Source organism: Balaenoptera physalus (assembly GCF_965194825.1).
Source record: "Balaenoptera physalus genome assembly, chromosome: 11".
In the NCBI taxonomy this organism is placed as follows: Eukaryota; Metazoa; Chordata; class Mammalia; order Artiodactyla; family Balaenopteridae; genus Balaenoptera; species Balaenoptera physalus.
Window position 1 is genome coordinate 2,333,965 of NC_138896.1, and position 21,003 is coordinate 2,354,967.

Genomic DNA, 21,003 nt, shown 5'->3' on the forward strand with positions numbered 1-21,003 from the left:
GACAAATACTGTATGATACCACTTATATTTGGAATCTAAAAAATACAACAAACTAGGGAACAACAAAAAGGAAACAGACTCACAGATACAGAGAACAAACTAGTTAGTGGTTACCAGTGGGGAGTGGGAAGCAGGGAGGGGCGATATAGGGGTAGAGGGTGAGAGGTACGAACTATTAGGTATGAAACAAGCTACGAGGATGTATTGTATAACACAGGGACTATAGCCAGTATTTTATAATTTACCTTTAAATTAATATATAATAACCTTCAAAAATTGTGAATCACTATGTTGTACACCTGAAACATATAATATTGTATGTCAACTATATCTCAGTAAAAAAGGAAGAAATACCCCGCAGCCAGGCCCTGGCGCTCAGGGAGCCTGAGGAGGTGTCGGGAGGTGAGGGGTGCGTCCCTGCCACCAGCGCCTGCCCCCCCCCCCCCCCCCCGCTTTGTGAGGGCACACGGAGACAGCGAGGCCTCAGGGACCCGCCTGCAGCTTCCAGGTGACACTGGGCCTGCCACACCAAAGCCACCAGCTGCCCCTACACCAGCCGGGCCCCCCGTTACCGCCGAGGCCCAAGGGGAGGGTACCGAGAAGCACCTGCTGTAGCTGCAGGCCACGGGGAGGGCGCCGTCAGCATCTGGGTGGGTGCGCCGGACCGCTGTCATGCGTGGACAGCCGACGTCCCCCGGGCTCTGTGCAAAGGAGTTCTTACCCTCCTCTTTGCTTCTCGTTAGCCAACCCCTAACCTTCGCTACTGTCCTTGTTCAGAGGGTGTGTTTTTAACACCGTGTTGTAGAAAAGGCTAGTTTTGCACTAGGCAACGTGAAGCTCGCAGACCTGATCGGCCCTCCCAGCTCCTCCTGGCTCACCCGTGAGAAGTCGGGGGAGGGCAGGAAGTCCACTTCCTCCCAGCGACTCCGCGGGACTGTCCCTGGGCGGACATGGAAGGAAGGGCCGGGACGAGGGGTGTCCCACAGGGAGTGACTCGCCGGCAACACCAGACAGCCTTCTGTCCCCACCAGGAGACCCCCCCGGACCTCATCTCCTTCCTCTGCAACTAGAAACGCATCACCTAGGGTCAAGTGAACATGTTTTCTAGCTTGTCATCCTGGCAAGCTGACCCCGAGAACATTTTCTATCCCCAAACTAATCTTTGCAGGTTTGCCTCAGAGAGGAAAAGGATACTGCATTTCCTTCAGTTTAGCTTGTTTAGCTTTTTTCAGCAAAATCTAACGATGATTAATGAGGTCTGCCCACTGCTGGAGGGGAGGGTGGCCACCCCCAGAGAAAGATACAACCACACAAAGGTCTGACCTCGACTTCTGGTCTCCTGAAAGAGTCCTCCTTGCTGGGCTCCTTGGTAAAGGAAGGACATTAACCGGGTAAAGAAAGACACCGAGGGGCTGCTGTCCGCCTGGGGCGCTTTGCAACGTCCCCGCATGAAATGAGCTCCAGGCTCACTTCCCATGTCAGGTTAAGCAGAAGGTTGAACCCGGGTGAATTACTTGCACTGGCTTGCTTTTTCTTAAATGCACAATTCCCTGGCATTTTATTCCCCGGGTATGGGGCAGCCTTGAGGCGTGGCGTGCGTACGTAAGAATCCAGGAGGATGAATCAGAGCGAGGCCAGTGAAAATGCTGCGTCAGCGTGACGCCTGCAGACGTGGCCTCCTCCCAGAGCCCGGCACCGGGGCCGGGTGGTCAGTCCTGGGCGTCCTGCCTGGATGGGAATGGCCCCTGCTTGTCGCCCACGTGGGAAAGGGAGGATGGAACGGTGCCGTCGTGCTGGCTTCTGGGCGGTAGCCCACAGCCGATTGACTGCCATACTCCCAATTACACTTTAATAGAGCGTGTGCACTGGGCAAGCTCATGGCGTTCCCACACCGAGCTCAGGAGCTCGACCGAAAGTCACAACAGTTGCTACCGCGAAGACAGCGAGATGGCAGGGAGGCGATGCCCTTTACAAAAGGAAACCCTTCCGTGTCGCTGTAACCTCGACAGCACCAGAGGGTGTGCCCGCCCGCGTACTGCTGCCCGGACGGCGCCGGACAGAGCAGACACCCCCCCACCAGGAGAGCAAAGGCAGCTGAGTGCAGGTCACCCTGCCTTTCAGACACCGGACCCATCACGGACTCCTGGGGGCCGGGCTGCACACTCGGCCTCTGCCGGACACACGGGGGGTTCTTAACAAATACTTGTCAAACAAATCAGTGATGTAACTTGCTGGGCTTTCTCTGCGGGGCCTTTCTTTGGAGACATTGGCCTCTCAGGCCAGTAGAAAACCAAGGCCCTTTCTACTCTGCTTTGTATGTGAAACAGTTTCCTGAGTCCTCCTAGGAGAGTGGACGGCGTTTGGGTTGGAGCACAGGCGTAAATCCAGTGGCCTCCCACTCCACTCCTTTTCCAGGCCCTGCCGTGCTGCTTGTGCAACGCTCAACGCTCCCCCTCCCTCCAGCTGCCTGGACGGGACCCCGGGTCCAGCCCTCACCTGACTCCGGGTTCCCTGGGGGTCAGGGCGGAACAGCGGTCTGGGAGCTGACACCCAGCACGGGCCGCAGCTCGTCGGGAGGCCAGAGCAGAGCTGGTGGTTCATTCGCCGGGAGCCCTGCCAGACGGGAAGCCCCGCCCCCCGTGTCCTCAGAAGAAACACGCCCCTGCACGGCGGCCCGCCACGCACCTTATTACTGTGGGAGTGATCTCTGCACAGAAGAACACGCTGAGGTTCCCCACTGCATGGGAGGCGAACATGCCCACGATGGAGAAGGTGATGGAGAACTTGTCCTTGACACTGTCGCTCATTCCTGGGGGAGAACCAGGGGGTGGTGAGGGGGGGGAGGGGAGGGAGGCAGCTGGGGGCGGAGGGAGCAGGGGAGCGGGGCGGAGGGCGGCCTGGGGCCGACGAAGGGTCTTCCCTCCTCCCCTCTGCCCGGTTTGAGGTGCAGACCCAGGGGATGCAGCAGCATGTCCCGGGGTGGGAGGTCAGAGCCCTTCTGGCAGGAGCCCTTGTCGGGTCCCCCGGGAGTCCCTGCGGGTCTAAAACGTGGGGCTCAGGCTGACTCTGCCGGACGCCGTAGCCTCGAGCGGCCGGCAGGGAGGGAGGCTGGTGGTCTCCCCGATGCTACGGCAACGCCCTCCTATCCAGCCTTCCGGCTTGGCTCCAGAGAAAGGTCTCTGGTTCCAGAGAGCCTGGCCATCCTGGCCTCAGGCCTGACCAGTCCAATACAAGGGACAGGGCAGCCCAGGCTTGACTGAGGGGAACGAGAACTCAACCCCAAGAGGAGAACTTATGGGCCTGGAGGGAACGAGCTGGACCAACTTGAGCACCTTGCCAGTGGCACCGGGTCTGACCTCACCCCCAGGTGGCGCTAGGAGGGCACAGCAAGCTGCTGGGGTCCCACATTTGGGGCACAGCCCAGTTCCCCACGAGGCTGCACTGGGAGCCCTGGTGGCGTGGGCTCGGTCAGGCCAGGCACGTGTGCGCAGCAGGGTCACGTGCGGGGCAGCGGCTATGCCGTCCCAGAGGCCGAGAGCAGCGGGCTTGCGTCGCTCACAGGCGGGGACGGCTGCTTCCCCTGGCAGCGTGGTCAGCCAGACCCCCAGGGCCGTGTGGCCCAGCCCAGGCCTGTCCCCAAGGCCCTGCATCACCGTGGAGGCTGCTGGGCTGTGCTGGCCACTGGTGCCAGGGGCAAGGGCGAGGGCAGCGTGCAAGCCGGGCACAAAGGGGGCGGGGGGGCGGCCCGACTTTCTAGAGGCGCAACGGGCAGAGAGGACAAGTGGATGTGTGTAGTGTCCAACCTACGGCCAACTTCAGCTGCAACTCTTGGGGTGAAAGGGGGAGGGGAGAGAGAGGAAAGGGAAACCACAGGTCTGTGAGTCTTTGTGAAAACGCCCTGCAGGTGCAATAAAAACGACAACGGTGCCGCGCGTGCGTTCCGGCTCACCTGAGTCTGGGTGTTGGCTGTATTTTCCGATCACTGGACCGCAGAAACGGCGGCAGACGAGGAGGAAGGCGGGCAGGGAGGGGAGAAAGAGAGCAGGTCGGACGGAAGTTACCACCGCGTGCTTCCACGTGACTCGTTTCTAAGCAAGCCCCCTCCGGGACCAGCGGGGGTGGCCTTGCAGCCAGCCCGCCAGGCCCACTCGGTGACCCCAGCTGACACCGCCAGGGGCCAGAGAGCAGGAGGGACGTGGCGCAGACGTGGGGGAGGGTCCAGGGCATCAGGACTGGCATTTGACCAAACGGAGCTCCTTCTGTTCGGAAGGGAGGGCTGGGCCCCTCTGGCCTCGTAACCCGGGGAGGACGCCAGCTCCTGAAAGCAGGGGCCCTCGCGCAGCGCCCGCCCTCAAGCCAAAGGGGGAATCTCGCCGTGTCCAAAGTTACTCAAGTCACTGCTGGTCTGTGCTCGGGGCACCAAGTGCTGTGGGCAGACCCGGCAGACAGCATCGCTATGCCCTCCCAGCCTGGTCCCCACGGTGCCCGGTCTCCTGGGCATCCCGGCTCAGGGACTAAGAGGGCGGCTGTGAGCCCCGGGGCTGCCGTGCCCCTGCACGTCTGCCCAACCGGCGGGAGCTGCAGAAGACTCCCTGAAGGGCAGCTTGGGCGGCCCCACGAGGGGACACACCCCATGTCGTCACGGCTGAAAATGAGACCAGTCTCCCAGCAAGGTGTGGAATGCACATGAACTTGCCCAAGTCAGAAAACTGCTCCTGAGTCTGACACTGGCTATTCTAGAATCCAGTTTGCACAAGGCAGAGAAAGTCCTCGGTTTTCTCTTTCTCTTCCTTCTGTTCTGGATACTCCCTCCCCACCTGGACATCACGCAGACCTGAAACACTACTGCAGGCTTCTGACTTTCTCAGCAGTGCTGATCGAGCTCTGACAGCTCAAGGGGGAGGGCAGCCCTCAGAGCCACGTGTTCCCCGTGGCGCCTGAGTCCACTGCGGGGCACGGTCCTGGGCGAGAAGGCTCAGCGCCCGGCTCACTCCCGCCTCGCCCCAGGCGGTCAGATGCCCTGCGGCTCGTCCCCGTGGCGAGGGCTTTCGTTCACCAGGAGCTGCACTGAGCTTGCCTCGTAGAGTTGGGTGGGCTACACGATTGGCTAGCTTTTCTTTAAATTACTTCTAATGCTTAGTGAGAAACTCTCTGGCCCCAAGAGCAGCTGAGGAACTTGGAAACACGTGCTGAAGAGCAGCGTCCCACTGAAAGGGTGTCAAAATGTATTTATCTCGCTCTTGACTTCACATGAGGAAAAAGTCCTTCGTTCCTTCTCATGTGACGGATCACAGCGGGAGAGCCTGGCCCCCAGCGGGGTCATCACGTCCAGCAGGACTGTGAGGGCCCCGGGAAGCCTTGGGGTCGGGCGGGAGGAGGGGGGACCCCACGCACGCGTTCCAGTGAAAGCTCGTCCTTCCCGAAGCGGGAAGACACCTCGGGCTGCCCACGCACCCAGGGCTCTGGGGCGCCGCTCTGGCACGCCAGGCCCTGCCCCCGCCCGCCCAGGGCGCCGGGCCCACTCACGGTTGAGCAGCCCGAGCTGCAGGAGCGAGGCCAGGGCCGTGAGGATCATGAAGAGCAGCAGGCCCCCGCGGCGCCCCAGGACCCGCACCGCCGGGCACACGGCCAGGCAGGAGGCCAGGGCGATGCCGGCCGCCGTGTAGTAGTCGGCGTAGAAGTTCTCGAGCAGCGGCACCTTCACCTCGTGGCCCATCATGCTGCGTGCGAAGCAGTGGTGGATCCCGAAGCCGGTCAGCCTGTGGGGACACAGCGCCTGAGGCCACCACCTCCCAGCGGGGGCGGGGCACACCGCGTCGCGTCCAGGCGCAGAGCAGCCACTCGGAAGGTGGCGGGGAACGCACGTCAGAGAGGACTTCAGGGGGGGGATGCGCGTGGTCACCTGCCTGCCGTGGCCGTACGGAGGGCGTGGGCGTAAACGCAGGGAGACCCTCTGTTCAAACGCCGTCTCTCACGGGATCCGGGTGTGAGGCAGACACCCCCAGGGTCCCTGCGTTTGACCCCGCAGCGTGGGCACCGAGGGGGCCCATCAGACCCACTTTCCAGGCGGGCAGACGCAGCGGGTGAGCACAAGCTCTAAGACGCACCGCCCGTCTACCCCTCTGCCTCTCCCGGGGTTCTGGAAGCTCGGGGATCTGCCCCGAGAACTGGCTCCTCAAGCCCCTCTCGCTGCTACTCGCGGCTCACGTGGCCTGGAGGAGCAGGAGGGGTCAGGCCGGTGAGGACACCTGGTCTTGGAGGCTGTTCAACGCTTAATTTACCGGTTCCCAACCCCCGGGCCTGGGTTCAGCCCCCTCCTGCCCCACAGGGTCACAAAAACCTGCAGGGAAACGTGTGTCCCAGCCGCCGAGACGGATGTCCACTCTGGGAACGGGAATAAAGATGTGTCGCGTCCCCTGGGAGCACGGGCAGCGGGGCTCTGAGGCCCCGGTGGACGCGCCCCGTGGGAGCAGGGCTGCGAGCGCCTGCATCTGTCCCTGAGCTGAAACGCCCTTCTCTCCCAGCCTCCCTCCCTGCTTTCAGCAGACCTGGAGGACGCACCAAGGTCAACTACAGACCCGGCCCTGCAGGAGGGAGCCGCCCTCCGCCAAACCCATGCGTTTCCCCTTGGGGACAGGCAGACCGGGCTCCCCCGGGCCACGTTGGACAGCCTAACAGGTGTGAGTTCTGCGGGGCTCCTGGTCTCAGGGCGGGTCTCCCACCTTGTTGTTCTGGTGGAAGGACGTCCTCCGGCCACAACAAAGCCGGAGAGACTGGCTCCCCCTCCCCCAAAACAAGAATCACTAAGGTGGAAACTCCCCATCTTGTCTATGTCACCATGTGTGTTTTTTCCAAAATAAACGTTGGAGAGGTGACCCCACTGTACACGGTCCCACTAGCCCAGCTGGCGTCTGCCTGAGACTGGGCAGCGGGAGGGCGGGCTGGAGCCAACTCTGTGCAGAGACAGGCCTGAGGGCTCGGCCCCGACCCGGCGTGCGGCGCCGCTGCCCCTTCCCCGGCCTGGGCCTCGGCCGCTCGGCTGCAGGACGAGGTGTCAGTCAGATCCGGGCTCTGCCCCTGCTTTGGTGCTGGCATGTTTCATATCCTCCCCCAAAGTATTTAACCCAGAACCCCAATCCTGAGAGCTGATTAAATGGAGCTGCTGTGATAGGAGCAGCTGGGGGACGTAGGGCCAGAGGCCCGCCGCCGGGCCTTGCTCTCTACCGACGACGGCAGTCCTGAGACTGTGCACGGAAGGGTGCAAGCTCCCCTCCCCCAGTGACCTCTAACCCGCTACTGCCTAGATGACCACTGACCCTGAAAGAGGCCCCACCTGGGCAGCAGGGAAAGGCAGGGTTCCTGAGCTGTGAGTCAGCAGCACAGGCTTGCAGGTGCACACTGAACGCGGGACCGGGCTGGCAGGAAACGGTGTGAGCCATGGGGGTGCAGGTCCAAACCTGGGGCACCGGGCTGGATGTGGTCGGCAAGGCGGGAGGGCCTCTGGCCAGGTGTGGAGGTCATACCCAGGGCCGGGCCGGCCCATCACCACCCGCGGCGCCCTGGGGTCGGGGCCTCTGCAGGTGCTGGCTCCACGCAGGGAGCAAGGACATTCAGCAGCCTGGTCCCCTCGCCCGTGACGGTGCCTGGAGGCCCCCACGTGGGGGTCCCGTCCCCCCCAACCCCCCCCGCCACTGTGCCTCGGGGGGGGGTGCATCCCGGGAGGCGCACGGCCAGACAGCCCCGCTCCCAGGACGTCCCTGGACGTGAGCCTGCTCTCCGGCAGCCCCGTCCCCCTAGGACACGTCTGTGCGGCCCGAGTGGCACGCAGGGGGAGATGCCGGGCTGCCCCGAGGCTGGGGGTCCGTGTCTGCCGGCACGCGTAGCCCTTCAGACAACTGTTCAAAAGCTCTGACGGGGCTGCTCAGGCTCACCCCGGCCCCGCCGCGTCTCCCCGGCCCTGCCGCATCTCCCCCGGCCCCGCTGCCTCTCCCCCGGCCCCGCTGCCTCTCCCCCGGCCCCGCTGCCTCTCCCCCGGCCCCGCCGCGTCTCCCCGGCCCCGCGCCCGTGACTCACGAGTTCACGCACAGCACCACGATGTTCTTCCACAGGTTCCGGGTTCCCACCACTTTCACGATGCAGACCTTCTTGGGCCTCCGGGAAAGCTCCTTCTCCAGCTCTGCAGGGAGAGGGGACCCGTGAGCCACGCTCGGCCAGGCCCGGGCCGGCAGCCCCACCGACAGCCCGATGCACGGAGAAGGAGACGTGTTTTTCTTTAAGGCAGGGGTAGGGCCTGGCTCTCAGGGTAGAAAACTCGCCACAGAGACACTGACTTGGCAGGTGCAGCTGCCCACGGGGTCCGCAGGGAGGCGGCGGGACACACAAAGCAGCCACCTGCATGGGCTCCGTCCGCCGGTAAGGGCTGCGGAGGCCGCTGGCGGGCGCGGAGGCCCTGATTGGGCTTGGGCAGGGGTCCTCTTCCTACGGAGTCTGATCCCTCCGCTCAGGGAGCAGGAGATGCACGCACTGCTCTGGTCCCCAAACCAACCCTGTGGGCCAAACAGGCTGAGGCTGCTTCCTCTGCACCTGCCCCTGCACAGCCCGCATGTTAGGAGGAGAAATGAGTGACTGGATGAACACGTGTGCGTACGCGTGCACAGAGGCGTGGCCCATGCACATATGTGCGCGCTGGAGCCAGACAGACGGCGTCTCCGCTCAGGTGACGTGACCAACTACAGCTTGGTCACGAGACCCAGCTGCTCAGGGGGCTCAGATCAGCTCTGAGCAGACGCCAGGCCCACGTCAGCGAGGTCGAGGGGTTTGCCGCCGTCCTGGGGCTGACGGTTCAACAGGGAAGATGCAACGAGGAAACGCCCCAGCCTCCCCACCTCCCGGCATCTGTGAGCAGAAATGCCGCACATTCAGCCCCCGAGTCTGTCCCTGCTCCCCTGGCCGCGCGTGCCCTCGGGGGAGGGGACCCCTTCTCAGGGGCCAGAGAAGAAAAAGGAGACTTAACCAATCAAGAGTGCCGAGGTCAGGGGAAGCAAGGAAAGACTGACAGCGCACCGACCATAGGCGGCTGGGAGGTGAGAGGAGCAGGCAGCCCTGGGTGGGATCCTATGGCAGGGTCACTGGGGGTGACGTCCGGTCCAGGCTGCAGCTGGGCTGACAGCAGTGCGGCGATGGCAGTTTCCCAGTTGTAACAGGTGCAGGGGATGTGAGATGTTACAACAGGGAGACTGACTGGGGGTTTTTCAAAATTCTGTGCTCTCTGTGTAACTTTACTATAAACCTAAGATGAATCCAAAACAAGTTTACTAAAAATAAAGCACGCAGTGGGGTGGGAAGGCCCGGAGGAAGTGGGGTTGCCTCAAGAGGGGCCCAGGAGCTGCAGCCCCCTCGGGGGGTCTCTGAGGTGTGTCCCCCTCCCTGTACTTCTTAGGGGCACTCTCACCACTGGACGTCCTACCTCTTTCCTGCCATCCAATGGTGAGAGGGTCACCAACCTCACTAGTTACAGCTGGAAGGAAAAACAGGTTGCTTAACCATAACGGTTTAGGAGTTTTTTATTTAAAAAAATGTTTGGATCAGTGTCACCAGCTGGGGCACAGAAGGGAGAAGGGGACGCCTGTCCTACGTCCGAGGGAGACCATGCTCCCTCAGTTTCCAGATCTTTCTTCCATGTCAATATTCAGGCACAGAGCTGGAGGCCTGTGCACCAGCCAGAATGGCTGGCCTTTCGGCCATCCGTCCATGGACACTCAGCTCCTGAGTTCGTCCTGACCTTTATTATCTCCTCTGCAAAACAGGCTCGTTTGATTTACAGACATACTTTCCCCACGGTCAAAACACTAGAAAACTTTTAAAGAGCATGGAAACATGGTTAACACATAGCGTTGATCCAATGATCTGAGTATCTTCACTGTTGTGAAACTGGTCAGGAACCTATTTATCACAGCCACACTCGCCCACCATGGAAATCTTCCAGGAAGAAAAACTAAATGTCCATTCGCATGGCTATATAGGTTTAAATTTTTTTTTTTTTTTGTAATACAGCTCAAACTTAATTCCTGATACTTTCTAGTGTATGAAATAGATGTTAAGAAGCTGTAGTACCTGTCATTACGACCTTTTTTCTTTCTTTTTTTAAAGCATTAAACCCTGGAGCCCAAGCTGACTGTAGTCTACAGAGGTAACTGCATTATTCTAAGCGGAATTACACTAACCGCTCCGGGGCTGTTGGCATGCTGTCTCTGTCACATGCATCCCCAGCCTCTCGACACCACCACAGAACTTCCCCAGCACCGCGTCTGCTCTGGGAGGAAGCCCCACCAGCTCTGAGCACACGAAGCACGACGTGACTTCTGAGACCCTTGGGGTGAGCACGAGAGCCCTTCCCGTCTCTCCAGTTCTCTCCCTCCAGAAATCTCAGGCCCTTCTAAGGTCCTCACGTGTGGGAATAATGGGGGTGAGCGGGGGCACTGAGAGCAGATCAGACTCTGAGCACCAAGGAATGACAGCTACAAGCTTCTCCTCTCTCTGGGCCTCTTCCCAACCTCTCGACTTGGAGCCAGAAGAGAGAGTCCAAGACAGAAGCCAAGGCGAGCCTCTTTGATTCCGAAGCCAGGCCTCTCCTGCTCCACCCGCGCCCCCTCCGCGCCCTGCTCCCTGCATCTCAGCTGCTCCCGTAATGTGCAGCCAGGGGCCCGGGGCTGGCCGGGTGAGTGACCGCTTTCCCGAGCTGGGGGGGCCGCGAGCGGTACCCCAGCTTTCACCCCCTTGCTGAGGCTCCTTGCTCTGTGCCTCAGTTTCTCCTCTGGTCAGTGGACGGACGTGATGAAGACTGGACGCAAGAAGCCGTGAGGCCTTCCTGGCCCTGCGCTCCGGCCGACCCAGACCGTCCTGGCCTCTCCCCACCCGCTGCGGAGACTCCTTCCTGGGCCTGCGGGGACACCTGCTGACCCCAGAAATTCCCTCTCAATGCGCAAGGCTCCAGCCGGCCCGAGGCCTCTTGCAGGAGCTGGCGCGGGAGCAGGAAGTAGGCGCGGAGGGTCCTCCGAGGCAGGGCGCCGGGCTCGGCTGCCTGGGGCCGCCTTGGCTTCATCTCCTGCTGGGGTGTGACTGGTGCAAGTCACCTAACGCTGGGGACCGTGAGGTGGCCCGATACAGGGACCCGCTTCTCACCTCGGGTTCAGGACAGACGGACAAGACAGAGTGAGGCACGTGGGGCAGGATCCCAGCTCGGTTACCGAGAAGGGCTCGGGTAAAGCCCCTGCGGGCCTGATCGGGGGGCCTCGTATCCCCCAGACTCACTGCCTGACCTGGTGACGCCGAACTCGGCTGCTTCCCTGCGGGTCAGGCTGCCCGGACAGGGCCTGACGCCGGGGACCCCCTCCCTGCACCTGGCTCATGTCCAAGGAGGAAAAGGGGAGCTGGTTCACTCTTTCTCGGGGGCTCCTTCCATGTGGAGGGAATGCCGGGAGCGGGGAAGCCGTGCCTCGAACCCTCAGCCTCCTGGGGCCCCTTTCCCGTATGTAAAGCAGGGACGATCTGATCCATCGGAAAGGTTCTGATGAGGATCAAACGCCTGTATGGCGTCTCAGCCCCCGAGGCAGGGCTGAGGGCGGGGCAACAGGGAGGATAGAGTCAGGGCGGGTGAGAGCCTGGGTTGGGGACGGGATGCTGGTCGGTGGCCTAGATAAGATGCTGGGACAGAGCATTCAAGCAGGCAAACCGGTCCAGCCTAGGGAGGTGCAAGGGGCCACTTTCGAGGAAACAGACCCCCGCCTTCCTCCAGCTTTGCCCTGGTGCCCTCACGTCACCGGCACCGTGCGCCTGACAGCTGGGAGGGAGCAGAGACCCAGAGGCGGGTGAGAGCCGCGTGCCCCGGGGCGTGAGCGCATCCCACCCCAGCCCCGAGCCGGGGGCGTCACGCGTGCTGCTGCCTGCCCCCCAGCACAGAGACCAGCACAGCCCAGCTCCTGAGCGAGGATACCACTTTCTCAAAACAGGAGGGAATGAATCAGCATAATTAGGATGGAGAAAACAAGCTTCTCCCAGACAATATTTTAACCTGAAAGAAGCGGAGTGTGGTGATTTAATTAGGGAAATGCCAGAAACAAGGCACTTTGACTTAAGAGCGCTGACCTGCTAATGGATGGGCCTGGACAAGTTTGGGGACAAGAGCCAGACACTCCAAAAGGAGCACACGTGGCCTGAAAGGAGCGAGGTCCACTCACCCCTCCCTCCCCCTGCCCGCCACGCCAGCACGTCCATCTCCGTCCATCTCCCTCTCTCGGAAGCAGCACAGGGCAGCTGCTTCTGCTGGGCTTCCTGGGCTCAAGTCCCAGCGCTACTACTCACTAGCTGTGTGACCTCTGGCAAGATACTCAACCTCTCTGCGCCTCAGTTTCCTCGTCTGCAAATGGGGATAATTACAGTACCTTGCACAGAACTGCTGTGAAAAGATTTAAGTTAATATCAATACACTTCTAATATTGATATTAGAAGCTTGCTTTTTCTGTAAAAGTCCGAATAGTCAATATTTTAGACTTTGCAGGTCACAGTAAATCACTTCTAGTGCTTATTAAACACACAATGTTCAGGGTTCATTCCAAGATCTACTGGATCAGAATCTCTGGGTGCCGGGAGGGGCCCAGGAGTCTGGATTTTAACACCCTCCAGGGGCTCTCATGGATCTGATCTAGCTCGTGCTGATGTTCCTGATAAACAGGGATTCTATGGATATGAACTTTTCCGCTTCCTCAGAGGCCCAACCAATAGGTCCTGACACATACAGACAACACAGCAGCTCTCTGAAGGTCCTGCTTGGGAGACAGAGGGAGCGAAGGCCAGCGCCCCCCGGCCAGGACTGCCGGCACCAAACCGCAGGCAGGCAAGGCTGTGTGCCAGGCGCGGTTCAGCCCTCAAGGTTCCCCCGAGGAGCAGGGGCACGCAAGGTCATGCCTCCCTCTGGATTTGGACTTGGCCATGTTCCTGGTCTATCTGAGGACCGACCGTCACAGGAAGCTGGACAGCTGGCTGGGCAACAAAGGCACCAGGGGTGATGTGGGGTGACTCCCGGTCCCGGCGGGATGGGTGGCGGGTCCCCCAAGTCTGGCGGGGCTGCGGGTTTGAAGGGAACACATGCTCACCAGGCATCACGCCTTTGATGTCACTCTCGGGGTTCATGCGGTTCTTCTGTGTGAAGCGCAGGATCAGCTTCTTTGCCGACGCAAACTGGTGGGTGGCCACGAGCCACCGCAGGGACTCTGGGAAGATCCTGCAAAGAGACAGGGAGCGGGTGAGGGTCTTCCCATCGGGTGAGGCGTGAAGGCGCAGCTCTGTCGGGGGGCTGGGAGCGTCCAGCTGGGTGGGACCGGGTATCCATCTGTGAGCGGTGGAGGCCAGAGGGGGCTCAGGACTCTCTCTTGGCCCAAGCAGACGAGAGAAGACCGTGGCCCTGGATGTTCCTGGTTTTCTCTTAGAAAGTGTAAAAGTTGCAGTTTTTAAAATGAGGCAGAAAGGAGCAGTATCCTCCCAGCTGTGTCAAGAAATCTGTGTATACTTTTCACCAGAGCGCTGGGTTACTAAAGCACGTTCCAGCAATTCATTGAAGGGCTGCTTTTGTGATGTTTTGTCTCAAAAAAACAAATGTTCCGGGCTTCCCTGGTGGCGCAGTGGTTGAGAATCTGCCTGCCAATGCAGGGGACACGGGTTCGAGCCCTGGTCTGGGAAGATCCCACATGCCGCGGAGCAACTGGGCCCGTGAGCCACGACTACTTAGCCTGCGCGTCTGGAGCCTGTGCTCCGCAACAAGAGAGGCCGCGACGGTGAGAGGCCCGCGCACCGCGATGAAGAGTGGCCCCCGCTCGCCGCAACTAGAGAAAGCCCTCGCACAGAAACGAAGACCCAACACAGCAAAAATAAATAAATAAAAATAAATTTATAAAAAAAACAAAACCAAATGTTCATAGAATGATTTTAAGTTTAAAAAAAATGCCCCCCCATCCTAGCAACCTGACAGGCACTTTCCGTGTTGAACATTTGGAGGCTTTCCCAGGGCTCAATTGTAGAATTATTTTCATCTTGCTGCCAACTGCCCAGAAAGCCTCCCTGAGGTGGGTGATGGTTTCAAGTGTAATTAGACTCCTTGCCGGTTTGTTCGTGTTTAGGATGAAATCTGGTGAGGAGTCCCATCAGAAAAATAACAAACAAACCAAACTACTGTCTCATCAATGCGATTTGTAATTTTACGTTTATAACGAGATTTGCGAGTCCGTCAAGGAGAACCATGTGCCTGTTTGGAGCAGGGGGTCAGCTTGCTTTTTCTGTAAAAGTCCAAATAGTGAATATTTTAGACTTTGCAGGTCACGAGGTCTCTTGAGAAACCAGCCACTGCCACATGCCCAGGGATGGAGGCTGTGTTCCCACAGGACTTGATTTGAAGCAGGTGGCACCCAAGTGGAAGAAGCAAAAGCTGGAAGTCAAGGTTGGGGACGACAGCACAGCCTCTGTGGGCCCAGCGCTCCAGGCGTCCCTGTGGTTCATGTCAGTTACAGAGTGTCAAGGAATCATGACTGATGCTGATAAGAAGTTATCTTTGCTACTACCCAACACCTGTCCTACCAGCTCTGGGGAGCCTCTAATCAAAGTAAGCCAGAAGCTGCCAAAGCTATCAGTGGTAAATTTTTATTTCAGAGTCACATCACTAATGATGTAACGGCTGTCACTCCCTTACCTGTTTGAACAAAAATCAAGTTTCTAAATGTTCATGATGTATTTTGCAGAAACAGCTGACTTCAGTGGTACACTGGGATGGTCTGATCAGAGTGTTAATCTACGCTGGGAGACCTGGGTTGTCACCAAGAGTCAAAAAGCCACCGTCCCACGTGGCTGCACAAAGGTGCAGGTGAGCTGGGGGCCCACCCTGGTGAGGTGCGGCCGGAGCATTAAGACGGGCTCAGAAAGTCTCATGTCTTTTCGCCCAGGAGCCCATATTGGAAAGCTGATAAAACACAGGTTTCAAACTGTAAGCACTGATTTTTTGTTTTTTAAATAATAAAAGTTAATGTTTGCTTTACTAGCCTCTAGTTTTTACAAATTAATTTTGAATACAAGCAAACACTCAGAATATAACATAACAGACAGCAATATTATATCGATATTAACATCTTGCCATATTTTATCAGATCTTTTCTTTATAATGATAACCTAACACAAATGCCTACCCCTATAGCTCTCACCTATGTTATCTCCATCCATCTTTCTGATTTATTTGGGTTTAGTGTCACTTTCTCATTTCTTAAGATAGACACATAGATCATTAACTTTAATTCTTCTTTTCTAATATATGCATTTCAGACTTCAAAACTTCACCTAAGTATCACTTTAGCAACATTTCACAAGTTTTGATAAGTAGTTCTTGCTGTGATTTGATTATAAATATTTTGTGATTTCTATCAGGATTTTTCCTTACCTATGATAGACAGACAGACAGACAGACATATCTCATATATATACATAACATTTCCAAACATACCGGTTTTGAGAGGGGGTAGTGGCGGGGTTGCAATCTTGTTTCACTGACTTCTAATTTTATTCAATCATTTTGAGAAAACACAGTCTGTGTTACTGCAAACTGGTACAACCAGAATCCTGGCTCCAAGAGGAGGAAAGAGGAGGAGAGGAGAGAGGCAGGGCCCAGGGAGGGGAGGACCCGAGGTTATGGAGGAACAGCAGCCCTCGGACCGGAATGAACCCGAGCACAGAAACAGGGCTCCCCCAGGAGGCCTGGGCACAGGGACCAGGAGGACCCTGCCAGCCACACGCCCCGTCTCTGGTGGCAGATGGCACTGCAAGCCGCCGCCTCCACGCCTGCCTGGCCTACACTCACCCTTCTACACGTTTCCCATGAATTTACGTCTTTCCAGCTCATTATGCTGTAGTAACATTATGCCCACTTCACAGATGGGGAAACTCAGGCAAAGCACTCAAGGACGTGTTCCAGATTCCAGGGCAGTGAAATGCAGAGCTGGATTTGACGCCAGGGAGTCTGACCCAGGACCCCACATCCTTAACCTCGGGGGATGCAGCAAAGAAACCAACCCCGCGTGCGGAGACGTCGCTCCCATGACTGGGGTTTGGGAGATACTGTTCCCCCGCCACCTCCTCAGCCCTTCCAGATGCCACGGTGCCCTCTGGGTATTTAAATCCGCTGCAAAGTCATAAACAACTCGCTGAATTGTCAGCCTATAAGAAAGCCCAGAGATGGCGGTTCTAGCTTGGATAATGTGCAGTGTGGCCACATTATGGGAATTTAATGAAATGTCTGCTGACAGGCACATAATGTAGTAACACCATGAAAATTAAAAAACTGGCCAGTGGCCCAGGATCTGGCAGGAGTGTAGCTGAGCCTCAGAAATACCCAACATTTTCAACAAAAACAAAAGAGCACGGTAGGCAGCTGGAGCCCACGTCTGCTGGTGGACCCTCACGTGTGGATAGTAAGAAAAAGCCACCTTGAGGATGACCTCTGCAAACACAGTAATGTGCATAAAAGCCACAGTGGCACCTCCAGGAGGGAGCTTTGCCGTTGCTGCCAGAAGGGGCGATGGCTACGGGGACAGGCAGTGGTCCCCCGAGTGGGTGGAGAGACAGGAGTGTTTGAAAGCTGGAAGTATCTGGTTCTCTCAAGCGCATTGTGTGGCAGAACTACTATCACCCCTCTTCCACAGATAGGAAAACTGAGGCAGAGCAGGTTCAAGGGGCAGAGCTGGATTTGAACTCAGGAGACTTTCAGGCTGTGATCCCTCCAAGCCAGGGCTTCAATGGCTCCAGGGTTTCTGCGGGAGGATGTGGGCAAAACTAAAAGTCTCTTCTCGTCCAGTTCAAGTCCTAAGCCCCTGGCGGGAAGCGAGGGGCACAGGAAGGGCAAACGCAGAGCCCTGGGCAGAAGTCCCATCCCCTCCCTGAGGATGGTCACAGGTTGATGGACCTCTCGCCCCAAGGCACGTGGTCCTGAGGCCTCTGAAATACATTCAGGATGGTTAGAAGGTCCAGGATCCCTCATTCACAATTCCGGAATCCAGAAGATTCTGAAATCTAAAACCTCTTCATTTAACTCACTTGGGAAAAGACCTGAACTCCCTGAGGCAGAACGGGACCTACTGGGTATGCGCGTCAGCCTCGGGCATCGCTCTCCTGAGATGCAGACACTTCCCTGCAGAAATGTGAGCATCCGATGGACACGTCAGCATCCCCACAGGCGGTGGCGGGGCTGCAGGTGGACGGTGCCCCCCCCACCCCCCGCCTTGCCCGCGTCACCTGCCAGGTCTTCCCGGCAGCAGGCATGAGTCACAGGTGAGGAAGCTGTGCTTAAAGACTTCAGCCACTAAGTTAATTTTTAATTAAGCAAAGCACAGATAAACCCCTTCTCTACTTAAAAACTAAAATATTCCAGCGAACTCCGCCCCCCTCCGCCGACCTCCTGCCCCAGTCCTGGTGCCCCTGCACTGCCCTCCCCGCCCCGAGCTGACCCCTGCCCCGTGGGTGCACATCCTTCCAACCACTGGAGCCCCGTTTATCTCGAGGTGCTCCCTCCGCTGTCACGCTGCCCCCACCTTCAGTGGAAGATGCCAGTTACGCTCTCCGAAATGCCCTTCCTTCCAGATGGGCACACAGCCGCCCCCGTGGTGGTCCGGAGACTGTCACCCCAGGGGTGTGTACGGTGGTGTCCACCCCGAGATCCTGGGAAGAAGCCACGCTCACCTCCGACCTGTGCACTGGGGACACCAACGCAGGTCAGTCCTACCTGAGCCACCTCGTTTCCCAGCGCATCCCAAGAACATCCAACCTCCGCCTGGATCTACAGGCCATGAACCCCGCGGCCTCAGTTATTCCACGAAAGCCAAGAACCAGAAATTTAAGGAAGAGGCTTTGACTGAACGCCAGGGAGGTTACAGAGGACGCACTGCAAACCCAGGCTTTCTTCAGAGGAGAACCCCCAGCCTCACTCAGACAACCGAGTCCTGGGTCAGGAAGCCCCAGGCGGCGACGGGGGTCGGGGAGGCGGTGAGGGGCAGAGAGGCTGGGCGGGGGCAGCAGGGAACCCCCAAGTGGGGAGGCACGGGCTTCCCGACCGTGCCCGGGGGCACCGGACTGCACCCCACACCACAGACCCTGCTGCAGGATCACACTTCTGCAGCACACGTGTGTCTGTTGGCATGATGAAAACCCTTGAATCACTCACAGAAGAAGGCAGAGTCACACATCTGAACTTGAAGCCCGAGAGGGTCTCTGATTTGCACTTAGCCTTTCCCCGGTGGCACTGATTCAAAGGTCTGGGACCTGGCCTTTGAATCCCTAGGGCAGCGTCACTTTTCCCACTTCAGGCCTATAGTACTACTTAAAAAGCAGGAAAAAATATTTTAGAAAGATGCCCACCCTAAATAGCTACAATAAAGTATCGATTCTTAAAGAATTATATGGAAAATTTATTTATGTGGAACTACTTTTCCAATGGTACCAATGTAAATGATGTTACTGTATCAAGAGAGAAAGCTTTCCCTGTTTCCTTTCTTTTTTTCTCTTTAAAGGAAGAACCTTTTTTTAAAATAATTAATTTATTTTTGGCTGCGTTGGCTCTTTGCTGCGTGCGGTCTTTCTCTAGTTGCAGCGAGCGGGGGCTATTCTTTGTTGCAGTGCACGGTCTTCTCATTGCGGTGGCTTCTCTTGTTGCGGAGCACGGACTCTAGGCGCGTGGGCTTCAGTAGTTGTGGCACACGGGCTCAGTAGTGGTGGCTCGCGGGCTCTAGAGCACAGGCTCAGTAGTTGTGGCGCACGGGCTTAGTTGCTCCGCGGCATGTGGGATCTTCCCGGACCAGGGCTCGAACCCGTGTCCCCTGCACTGGCGGGCGGATTCCTAACCACTGCGCCACCAGGGAAGCCCTTGCCCTGTTTTCTGATCGATGCCCTTGGGTTGTTCCTCCAAGCAGAGCATCAGAAACCATTCCAACGGGAGGGCCCTGCCGGCTTCCCCTCTTCAGGCCTCTGACGCACCACATGCTTTCCAGACCTCGACGCTTTGTGATTTAATAGTAACATGTTGCTTCTGATCTGCTTTCCCATCTTTGTCTTCCTTCCTGCCTTTTCTGTTATCTGGCTCTGTCTCAAGTGCGTCTGACCTGCATTCCTGGATCTGTTTGACTTGCATTGTATGGTCTCTCAGAAGAATCAGAAATTAAAATGCGATACTGTGATCCTTTCATAATACTATGAAGTTGACATTTTTTCCTTAACATTTAACAATAAAAGCAAGTATTCCTTCTACCCCACTGGAGGACCTGACACAGACGACGATTCCACGCAGGCTGCCTTCCAGCTAACCCATTTGACACCTGCGCTTGCCAATGCTCTACAGTCAAAGTGTGTCTCTCTCTTCAAATCACCGAACTGGAACATTTACTCACAAAGAAAATATGGACAGGAAGTAAGGCTAACTGCTAACGCTCTTTGAAATTAACTTTACCCTCAAGTTGTTTTGTCTGTGTTTCTGATGTAGTTAGTTTTGGGTGACACACCTGTCGACAGGTATGCTCTCGTACTGGTGATGTGACATCACTGCACTCATGGGATAAATGTGTACTGAACATGATCAGCCTGATGGGGGGAAAAACATGTAAATTAATAAATGCCTCACAGGGAGGGGCTTCTATCAAACAGGTTAGAAAACATAGAGGGAAGCACGTAAGTGAAGCTGGAGGAGCACAGCCATGAAAGGCTTTGCAGAGATGAAGTTTCCCTGAACCTGTGTGTGAAAAGAGTCTTAGACAGTTGTTCTAAGGGTGCTTTGATTTAAAGAGGTGATTCTAGCTGTTAATGCTTTGGGGTATTACCAAGTATCAAACTTATGACGTTCTGTAAAGATTTTCAAAATGAAAAAATTCAGAGACTAGAATTGAGTTAAACACCAGTTGGGGGGAATATCCTAAGTTTCTGACTCAAAGCTCTTACAAAAATATACACTTGGTTCCGGTAGATAAGCTTTCAGTTGAATTTTTTTTTAAAACTTTAGTTCTGTTTGGTGTGAAAAAAAAAAAAAAAAGGTAAGTAGGTTCAGTTCAGGGTAGAGCAAATGGATATGAATTAGCTCTTTAAAAAAAGTCAAGTTCATGACTTGAGTTAAATTTAGTAAATTAGGGAAAAGGGACAAGTATGAAATTAAAGAAAATTTGGCTCTTAGGATGGTTAAACCCTAAAGTCTTCCTAAGGCAAATCAACTCTTGTTGTAAATCTTTGTAGAACAAGGAATTCTTTCATAATTAAATGGCCACCCCACTAGCTTATCTGTCACATAAATTTGGAACACTGTATCTCTTGTTTTTCAAAATGATACACGCCTAAGCTCTAGAGTTCTTCCACTACAGCAAAACTGTGGAGGGACTATATCAGGAGGCCGGTTTACAGACCAGTTTCGTGACCTTGGGCAAGTCACCTAAACCTCCGGGCCTCTGTTTCCCCATCTGTAGAATGGGGTGGGCGTGGGGTGTGTGGAGTGACACCAAGGCCTCCCGCCAGCTCCAACATTCTCTCCCTAGTTTATTTCAAGGGGCTGATGGTAACCGTGACCTCTTCTGAAAGTTAAAAAATGCTGCTCACACAGTGCACTTGAACAAATATCCTAACGCTGCTTTAGGCGTTGCCAGGACGAATGGAGCTGGCTCCTAAAACGCCTTCGGAGCTGGCCTTTTAAAGGCTAAGCCACTCGGAATGTACAACAGTGTATAACGGCTGCTATACATTTAAAATGTTCCTCGGTTCCCACCAGCAACGGGAATTCCTGGAATTCATCTGAGGTGGTTCTTTCCACTTTCTCTCTCCTTCGACTCTCTTCCTCCTGCTCCTTTCACTAACTTGCCCACGTGCACGATGGTCAGGCCGAAGACAGCGCAGGGCACACGGGGCATTTAAAACGTAAGGCGGTAGGGGAGTTAATTTGGCAGTTTT

General features: G+C 56.6%; 1 protein-coding gene across 5 annotated transcripts in view; it reads right to left on the bottom strand.

Annotated features, from left to right (window-relative positions):
• Window positions 1-21,003, bottom strand: part of SLC22A23 (solute carrier family 22 member 23) — a 153,261-nt gene that overhangs the window by 13,663 nt on the left and 118,595 nt on the right. For 2 of the 5 annotated variants that reach the window (XM_082413177.1, XM_082413179.1), the window contains exons 5-10: window positions 13,152-13,279; window positions 8,074-8,176; window positions 5,527-5,759; window positions 3,950-3,982; window positions 3,804-3,827; window positions 2,686-2,809 (exon numbers count right to left, since the gene is read on the bottom strand). In XM_082413177.1, coding sequence (XP_082269303.1) covers window positions 2,686-2,809; window positions 3,804-3,827; window positions 3,950-3,982; window positions 5,527-5,759; window positions 8,074-8,176; window positions 13,152-13,279 — 645 coding nt within the window. Of the gene's footprint in view, window positions 1-1,323; window positions 1,366-2,685; window positions 2,810-3,803; window positions 3,828-3,949; window positions 3,983-5,526; window positions 5,760-8,073; window positions 8,177-13,151; window positions 13,280-21,003 lie in introns of all 5 variants that reach the window. The other 3 variants (XM_082413174.1, XM_082413178.1, XM_082413180.1) reach the window with 3 other exon arrangements.